Genomic DNA, 10,305 nt, shown 5'->3' with positions numbered 1-10,305 from the left:
TTTCTGAGAAGAAGATTTTTAAAGATTTACTCTATATATTCCAATGTTAAAATTCGACCCCCCCATTGTGGCCCAACCCTACCCCCGGGGGTCATGATTTTCACAACTTTGTATCTACACTACCTGAGGATGCTTCCACACAAGTTTCAGCTTTCCTGGCTGATTAGTCTCTGAGAAGAAGATTTTTAAAGATTTACTCTATATATTCCTATGTAAAACTTCGATCCCCCATTGTGGCCCCACCCTATCCCCGGGGGTCATGATTTTCACAACTTTGAATCCACACTACCTGAGGATGCTTCCACAGAAGTTTCCGCTTTCCTGGTCTTATGGTTCATGAGAAGATTTTTAAAGATTTACTCTGTATATTCCTATGTAAAATTTCGACCCCCTATTGTGGCCCCACCCTACCCCTGGGGGTCATGATTTTCACAACTTTGTATCTACACTACCTGAGGATGCTTCCACACAAGAGTCAGCTTTCCTGGCTAATTAGTTTCTGAGAAGAAGATTTTTAAAGATTTACTCTATATATTCCAATGTTAAAATTCGACCCCCCATTGTGGCCCCACCCTACCCCCGGGGGTCATGATTTTCACAACTTTGAATCTACACTACCTGAGGATGCTTCCACACAAGTTTCCGCTTTCCTGGCTAATTAGTCTCTGAGAAGAAGATTTTTAAAGATTTACTCTATATATTCCTATGTAAAACTTTGATCCCCCATTGTGGCCCCACCCTATCCCCGGGGGTCATGATTTTCACAACTTTGAATCCACACTACCTGAGGATGCTTCCACAGAAGTTTCCGCTTTCCTGGTCTTATGGTTCATGAGAAGAAGATTTTTAAAGATTTACTCTGTATATTCCTATGTAAAATTTCGACCCCCTATTGTGGCCCCACCCTACCCCTGGGGGTCATGATTTTCACAACTTTGTATCTACACTACCTGAGGATGCTTCCACACAAGAGTCAGCTTTCCTGGCTAATTAGTTTCTGAGAAGAAGATTTTTAAAGATTTACTCTATATATTCCAATGTTAAAATTCGACCCCCCATTGTGGCCCCACCCTACCCCCGGGGGTCATGATTTTCACAACTTTGAATCTACACTACCTGAGGATGCTTCCACACAAGTTTCCGCTTTCCTGGCTAATTAGTCTCTGAGAAGAAGATTTTTAAAGATTTACTCTATATATTCCTATGTAAAACTTTGATCCCCCATTGTGGCCCCACCCTATCCCCGGGGGTCATGATTTTCACAACTTTGAATCCACACTACCTGAGGATGCTTCCACAGAAGTTTCCGCTTTCCTGGTCTTATGTTTCATGAGAAGATTTTTAAAGATTTACTCTGTATATTCCTATGTAAAATTTCGACCCCCTATTGTGGCCCCACCCTACCCCTGGGGGTCATGATTTTCACAACTTTGTATCTACACTACCTGAGGATGCTTCCACACAAGAGTCAGCTTTCCTGGCTAATTAGTTTCTGAGAAGAAGATTTTTAAAGATTTACTCTATATATTCCAATGTTAAAATTCGACCCCCCATTGTGGCCCCACCCTACCCCCGGGGGTCATGATTTTCACAACTTTGAATCTACACTACCTGAGGATGCTTCCACACAAGTTTCCGCTTTCCTGGTCTTATGGTTCATGAGAAGAGGATTTTTTAAAATTTCTCAAAATTTTTCATAAATTCCTAATTATCTCCCTTTGCAAAAGGGCGTGGTCCTTAATTTTCACATCTTTGAATCCCCTTAGGCTAAGGATGCTTTGTGCCAAGTTTGGTTGAAATTGGCCCAGTGGTTCTTGAGAAAATGTTGAAAATGTGAAAAGTTTACAGACAGACGGACGACAGACAAAATGTGATCAGAATAGCTCACTTGAGCTTTCAGCTCAGGTGAGCTAAAAATAGGTGATACAAAACGTGAAAGCAGGCTTATTTATTTCAAGACTTTACTAAGAGTATCCTTTAGTACACAATGTAACAATGTGTACATAATTTCACCATATGAGCTCGAGCTCAATGAAGCCCCCAATCAATCAGCACATTTCGGGGCCTTCACACTCGGTCAAGGCTGAGCATCAGAAATAAGCTTGTCTCTATTTTCTGGTTCCAATGTCAACTATAAGGACCATGCATTGTATTTGTTTGCCTTGCTCATCATAGCAATATGCTTTCCAAGAGGTGCCCTCGCAAATCATAGAGAAAATGTCTTTCAAAATGACCAATAGAGCTTGGCCTATACTATGTTACTAAAGTAAAATGTCAAATATATAATAATCACTGTGAAAGAAGAAGCAGATTTGTACATGATAATGCACATTTCTGGTATCTTGGTTTTTCAAAAATCCCACACCTATTCTACTATATTAACCAGTAAACCGAAATATAAGGTGCCACACTGTCAGTGGGTGAGGTTTAAATATCCTATAGCTAGGACCGTGCTCAATGATATAATTGATATCAAGGGTGCATGCCCAACCTATTCCATGTGATTTGATTTTGAATTCTTTTCCAATATTCTTCAAATGATAAAACACAACTCTTTATTCATTTTACAATTTTTTTTAATTCTCAGTATATTAACATCTATCTGATTGTGACAACTGAAAAAATATCATCAATAAAGCCTTTCTTACGCTGTATATTGCATGAAAAAAGCACTGAGAGTCTGCAGACTCCTACACACAGAGGATAAGGACATGGTGTTAAACATTGATGTGGTGAACTGACCTTCTACAAAATCCTATCTCATTTAGAGTACTCAACCTTTTACTGTACATGTAATTGGTACCGTTTAAATATATATATATTGCTATATTATATGTCAACCAATTTACACACAATAAAAAACTTTAAAATTAAACTATTTTTACAAAAATTGGAATATAACTAATTACATTTAAATACGATATAAGTTTGTGGGGGATGAGGCTTATCATTCAATGTACCTTTATACTTGATATAACAAGGAAAAAAAATACCAAACTCTAACAACTTGTAAAACATATCATACTTAACACAACTCTTAAGTAAAATAATTTTTAAAATACAGTGAACATAATGATTCAAAAGCTATTTGGGGATTTTTTGGCAACAGTGCAAACCTTAAGCACAGAAAACATAGAAAACAATAACTAAAGACGTGAAAAGTGAGGAAGTAACTGTTATGCCAAAGGAAAGGTCAGTAAGGACATGAAAACAGGTAAAATTATTGCTCTATTTTAACAATTTTGATGATAACAATGTGTAAAATGTTGAGACACAGTGTAATAATTGATAAACCCTACAATTAATCTCATGTAATGAATAACAAGCTGATGATTTTACAAATACAAATTAACAAATTAAATTTATTCAGTAGATTTCCTACAATTTAAAAAGTCAAATATTAAATGGTAAAAATTGAGAAGTTATGCATTTTTAAACAAATTACATTCCCAATTTTGCAAAATAACAATAAATGAAAAATAGATGAAAAGAATACAAAATTTGAAAATAAAGAATTGAAGAATAAAATGGAAGAAAAAACAATCCTTCACTGTTCTCAACTCGAAAGAAGCAACAAAACATTTCCATTACCAGTTCTACATGATAACCTCAATACTTAATCATCTGCTTTCTCATCCACTACCCCATCATGTGCATTATCGGAGTCGTCGTGCTTCAGCCGGTTAGATTTCTCCACCCTAAGCTTTCTGCCACGGATTTCCAGATTCTGCAGGGCATCCAGAGCAGCTTCCATCTCCTGCATTTCCTGGAACTGGAGCAAGGAATAACCCTTAGCTCCATTCCAGATAACTCGGATAGGGTTGACATCCTTACCGCGAATTTCTCCCTTCAGCTCGCTGACTCGCACTGATCTCTGGATACTTCCTACAAACAGTGTCGGGATGGGGGCGCGAGTCCTGGGTCCTCTGCGTCGTCTTGGGCGGTAATCTTCATGCTCCTCATCATCTCCGGTGTTCTCTGACTCGTCACGTCTTCGTGGGCGGCGACGTCGCATGTTTCGTCGTCTGGGTTGTCCACGACGACCCTCCCCCTCGCTTTCACCCTCTTCGTGCTCATCATCATGTGATTCTTCATTATTGTCTCCATCATCTTGACGGCGAGGTCCTCTACGTCTACGGAAACGACGGTTCCTTCTGAATCTGAATTTGTAAAATAAAATAGTAAAAATCATTCTTTATTTATTGCATGTCGAAGACATTACCTAAATGATTGAATGCTATTTGACAGCAACTTGATTTCAATGGTTACCAATTTAAGGTGGAATAACACATCATCACAAAAAGGCTGACCTCTTATTGAAACACCATTTTGTTTTATTAAAAGTATTTTATCGACATTAACATTTAACTTGCTCCGTAGCTGAGTGGATAAAGTGTCGGTCTTGTAATCCGTACATCACAAGCTTGAATCCTGATGGGTTTTTGTTGTTACTTACTAAATTAATTTTTTTAGATATTCATTTTTTATCCCCAAACTGCAAATGTTTTGCTTAATTGACATATGTACAGTTTCCTTATCATTATATCTTTCATAATCAAATAATTTACTAATAATTTGAGTGATTTTTCCAGGTGTATTATTCCACCTTAATCAAGACCACTTCCATTTCATGCCAAATAAATGTGGATCAAAACCTTGCATATATCACTCATAGAAACATAAGTCTCTGAACCCCAATCACAACTTTGGAGTTGCATTTCTTATATGTACATCAAGTGCGTACTATAATGCAAGATATTTTGTATGGTCTGGCTAGCTGCCTATATAGAGAAGTTTTATTGTTCTACAACACACAACTTAATGATATATATTCTTCCTGCACCTTTGACGAGATTTGTCATCTCCAGGTTCCTCCCCATTTTCAGCATACTCTCCACGGTCTTCCTCGGTGTCCCTCCTCTCTCTGTAGGGTCCCCCTCCTCTACGTCCACCACGGAACCTTCTGAATCTGCCTCCTCTTCCACGGAACCTACCATAAATGTAAAATGTAATTTACTTCTTAAGTAAAATCATATTACAACTGAATAGCAAAAAATTTACACACTGCAGAATATCATGATAACATCATTAATGATTAAAAGCATAGAATAATTCATTTCTATTAGACATAAAATAAATACATGCAGCTTAATTTCTTAAATTATCTTTTATCTTTAATAATGTAGAATTCAAACGGCATAAAAAACACCAAGATTTCTCTCAAAAAACGCCCTTCTAGCTTGTCACATTTCAATACACAGCTTAAAATAAAACGTCTACGGGGATTTTGCATTGCAAAAGACATAAAAGAATCTGGATGATAATGTTGAAAAATTGTGCAAGGTATTACGAGAGACTTCCAAATGATAATTGATGACATTTCCCATTATGAATCTCAACAGGAAAGTTGTTTTCATTCTTGTGAATTTCTCTGGGTGAAAATAGATGACGTGTCAATAAAGAAATCTTGGATTTTTCTCTTTCATCAATTTGAATTGTACTTCTTTGACAGGTGATTGTTTGTTTAAAATCAAGAAAAAGTGACGGAAACGTTAGCTTGGGACAGACTATAAAAGAAGATCACCTTAAATAGCAGTTTGACCTCTCACAAATATACCTGTATTAACATCCATAGTTATACAATACAGTAATTTTAAGTTTGGTCAACTCATGCTAAGAAACAATACAAACCTCATCCTTCCATAGTCCGAGTCCATGCGTCTCCTGTCTTCCCTTTCTGGTATGTCCTCCTCTTCCCGCCCATCTTTCAAGGTTACGTCTTTTCCTGCCTCCTTTTCTTTTTCTCTAAGATGTTTCAAAATAGGAACCTGGCGGACCTATTCAAAAACAATGCACATCACCATCATAATGAATTCTATTTTGTGCTTTTGGTATAAATGTCTTTAATATTTAAAATGCATACATTAAATAAGTGCTTATTTATAAATATGTACATAATTTATTTTTTGGTTCCACAATGTGTTTTTTTTCCCTTTTTCTTTTTATGTGCATAATTGACATATTCTTGCATGAACAAGATGGATCATGTAATAAAAATACCAAAAACAATTAACAGTAATTGTCTTTGGAGGTTATTTTTTCACAATACATATTACAAAATGCATTATCCAAGCAAGTTTGGTAAAGATTTAGGTCAAATATTAACTAGGATAAGGCCATCAAAATGGACCTGCTCTGAAACCTTAAATTCCTCCAGCATCCAATATCTATTACTAAGTTTAAGCACCCTTGGATGCTTTAGCTTAAGCCTGTGAATTGCAAATGTATTACAAGATGCACCGTCTGTAAACATTTAAGAAAGATTGGACAGTAATAACTTAGATACACGTATGCAAAAGTATCTGCTCCAAAATCTTTCAAGTACTCCAAAAACTTTTACCTCTTCCATCAACCGTAACATATGGCTCAGATTTAGCATCCAAGCCTGTCAACTACATTATATGAGTATTAAATGATGCGAGTAAGTTTGGTAAAATTAGTAATATATGTGACCTCACAACCTGCTACAAAAACTTTTAGCAAAGACAAAAACTGATACGTAGGGTATAGCATACGCTCCCGACTTCAACTCTGTTAGCTAAAAACGACTGAAAATGCCAACTGACTTCCAGATATCCGTGGTCTTTGGTGTTTAGTGAGATAACATAGGTAAAATGTATACAGTGTGATATTTATCCCTCTAAAAACGTACCTTTTCTGGAGTCAGCCTGGACCAAATGATGCCAGTGGGTTTAGGCTTAGTGCGGTTGCACTTAATGACCTGGGTGTCTGTGATGATATAGTCCACCAGTACATCATGATCCTCCATCAGCTCCTCGGGAATGTCAACAATCTGGGTATCGTGAACAGTGGTCACAACAATGGTGTCCGGGGTCACAGCTCCCATAGCACACATCATGGCATACTCAAGGTCAGCATAGCCCTCCCCTTTACCAATTCTGTATCCTATAAAGCAAATGAATAACTAATGCATGGCAACTAAATCACTTAAGAAATAATAAGGGTTTTTTTTTTTTTTATCTTGAAAGCAAATCCATGTATACTGTAGAAGCACATATTTTCCTTGGGTCAAACTTTCGCTGTTTTTGAACCCCAAAAAATTCTGTTGGCATTTAATTTTGTCAAATCATTATCTCTTTGTATTCATTAATAATTCATTAAAATTTGGTTAAAAATTCGTCATGGATTTAATTTCCTTGATTTTTACTGCCAACGAAAATAACAAAATTAAATCCTCAACCAATATTTCTGCTTCTACAGTATTTATTGTCAGAGACATCAAACTAGAAAATCAAAATTTTTCAGACTATGCTATTTCATATAAATCATCTCATTCCTTTTTCCATATGTTTGTTTACCTTCTTTGGAAACAGCAACTGATCCAATAACAACCAAATCAACTTTGACCTTGGCCTCCAAGCCAATGGGGACACTGTATTCCTTCAATCCCTGTAAAATTCACATTTATGCATCAAAGTATCATTTTTTCCCCACTGAAAATATTTAAGAATGAATTTTCTTTTAAATAACAATAGACTGGGCACATATTACTACTAAAAATAAAATTTTCCGACTGATTTAATATTTGAAAAAATTATTCTTGCATAAATTATGCATTCTTGAAACTCGCAATATGATGTTTGTAAGTTTGTGATACTTGCATAAAACTGAAGATGAAAACATACGTTATTACTATACCAGGTTCGAAAAGAAGTATGCGACTATGTGGGATCACAAATTCTGTACATACCTGAGAAGTAGAGCAGTAGCGGAGAATCTCCTTTCCACATCCCTGTGGAGGCAACAGTTTGTTAAACAGACCATGGCGTAATCGAGGTGTTGGTACCAAAAGAGTCTTCTCAGCCTTCAGAAAATTCATCAACAGAAGTCTCCATTATACATGTATACTTAGCAACAAATAAAGTTACATTTACCATTGCAGTAGATTTTCTTTAATGAGTAAAATATCTATATGTATGTTATACTGCTCACTAGAAATGAATGTACCGTTTCAAAGGGTATCAAGCTCTTCAAATTTATTAAACAACTCATTAAGGACATTGTTTACTCAGGGTTGGAGTTCTCAAATCAGGATTGTGAAAAAGTTCAAATTCATGAGTAAAACTTGTTTTAAATACAAAAAGTATTTATGAAATGAATTATTATTGACATAACAATAGATAGTTTTACTAAATTATGGAATTAGGCTCTGACAAAGTTTGTGCTTTTAGCGAAACAGAGGAAATTCGGACTAAATTTTTCAGATTTTGATTTCCACTGAAATATTTTTGGTAGTACTATAATATTTAAAGTTAAGATTTTATTTCTTAGTCAACATAATTTTGCATATTTTCTGTTGGTTTTATTTTGCTTTTTCTTTAGATAAGCGCATGGCACACACTACAAAAATATTGAAAAATGCTTGAAAATAATTAAAGACACCAAATCTCAAAATTTTGATCATTGACCTCATATAAATTTCATGCCAGCAGAGAAAGGTCAATATACTTAGTTTAATACTATAAATGTCTTAGCATTATCATTATTCAGTTTTTTGTTATACTGAATCAAAAATGGGTAGTAATTTGAAAACTGATAGAAGAAATTCGGACTAGAATATCTATAAAAATTGTGAATGAAAACTTAATGCTTTGTATCTATTTAATGTCACTACCATTCATAAACTGTATTTCATTTGTTAAAGAGTTAAGCAATTTGTATTATTTTCACAATTAAGAAAATCTCAATCATAGTGAAAAATTTTTATGGATTTTTCTTAAATTTTCAAAAAATATTCAATGGCCATTAACTCAAAAAGTAGGTCATTGACCTACTTTTTTGAAAGTGAAGAATGACACTACCATGTAAGGTCTATAACACACAATAGTTGGTTTTTCATTATCATCAGTGGGTTTTTTTTTCATTCTGAGTAAACGTCATCCTTAAAATTAATATAACATTCTATAGAGTATCAAACTCATCATTTTTGTTACACTAACCACTAAAAATGAATATATCATTCTATAGGGTATAAATTTTGCCATTTTAAACAAACACAAAATTAACTATGACTAAAAATACAAATAAAAAATACCTCCATAGTAAGAAATCTAGCATTTTCCTGTGGTTTATCTGGGTTGATTTTAACAGTCTGGGCTCTCTTGAACACATCCAGTTCTGTCAGCTTCTCAGAAGCAGTGGCAGCTCCCTACAAGCATACATGAGATCTTCATGTAAATTATGCATAGTATAAATTAATATCACAAATAGCATCACTATTGATGAAATATTTCATTACTTTTCATAAATTAAGCAGGGCCCAATTAAACATATAAAATTAAAAAAATCGGTTAAAAGGGTTGCCAGTGTTTCAGGGTTAAGAGGTTAACAGGAGCATGTGTACATGCAGAATGGGACCTCACCACAAAGTTTGGAATCCTGTGATGGACTGGGCGAGGGAACTGAACCAAATCATTGTCTTCCAAATAATTCCACACGGACTTGCGAATGGATTCTTTTGTCACTTCTGTAATCAATCAACTTGTATAAATATATTTTCATTTAATAAAGCATACATATGACATGATACACAATACAGTATTATGAAATAGCAGTGCATTTACATGTGGTCAAACCAACACCAAAAGCATTTTAAAAGGTTGTTCCCTCCTTCTCAAGTAAAATAAAATTATGTGTTTCAATACAGATACATGTAGTAAAAATCATTTATATTTTATAATTTTTTTTATAATCCTACCTTTCCCCATCTCTTGGACAGATTCGTTTGGGGTTTTGGTTTGCTTTGGGGGCATTGTGCTCATTATCAAAGCAAAAGGGCGAATCTGTGGCTTGTTCTATACACTCCTTGAGAATCTTTAGATCAGGTTTAGATGAACATGTCACACTAAAAAGAAATTTAAAAAAATACATTTATCATATGAAAAATTAAAGTCTTGCAATATTTGATATAACTTAAACACTTTACAAAAAAGAATCATAATACCACCATCAAATATCCACCAAATTTCACTAAATGCATGCTATCCTACCTGATCCCACCTTTCTACATTATTGATCTTAAAAACGCGAGTCCAAATTTTATCTTAAATATTCTATGATAACAATGCTATCTCCACATTAATCTCTGCAATATATACTGTCACAATTAAATTGTTAATCACAATAAAATGTACTTTCACCGGACTTTAAGTCCAATGTATTTTATTCTGTGGTGCAATATCAATAATTGAGTGGAAAAAGAATAGATAAGTTCTTAAACCAAAT

The 10,305-nt window shown here is 34.8% G+C and overlaps 1 protein-coding gene across 1 annotated transcript; it reads right to left on the bottom strand.

Annotated features, from left to right (window-relative positions):
* Nucleotides 1–2,554: 2,554 nt before the first annotated feature.
* On the bottom strand, nucleotides 2,555–10,095 carry LOC128166475 (methenyltetrahydrofolate synthase domain-containing protein-like). The gene is made up of 10 exons (XM_052831660.1): nucleotides 10,071–10,095; nucleotides 9,779–9,925; nucleotides 9,444–9,547; nucleotides 9,116–9,229; nucleotides 7,772–7,885; nucleotides 7,380–7,470; nucleotides 6,713–6,966; nucleotides 5,692–5,837; nucleotides 4,844–4,990; nucleotides 2,555–4,160 (listed from the first exon to the last, which is right to left on the bottom strand). The coding sequence occupies exons 2-10, from the start codon at nucleotides 9,840–9,842 to the stop codon at nucleotides 3,617–3,619; spliced, it is 1,578 nt and encodes a 525-aa protein (XP_052687620.1). The 5' UTR covers nucleotides 9,843–9,925; nucleotides 10,071–10,095; the 3' UTR covers nucleotides 2,555–3,616.
* Between the last annotated feature and the right edge of the window lie 210 nt (nucleotides 10,096–10,305).

Source organism: Crassostrea angulata, chromosome 1 (genome assembly GCF_025612915.1).
Source record: "Crassostrea angulata isolate pt1a10 chromosome 1, ASM2561291v2, whole genome shotgun sequence".
NCBI lineage: Eukaryota > Metazoa > Mollusca > Bivalvia > Ostreida > Ostreidae > Magallana > Magallana angulata.
Note: the sequence above shows the minus strand (reverse complement) of the source record. Positions and strands in the feature narration are given on the sequence as shown.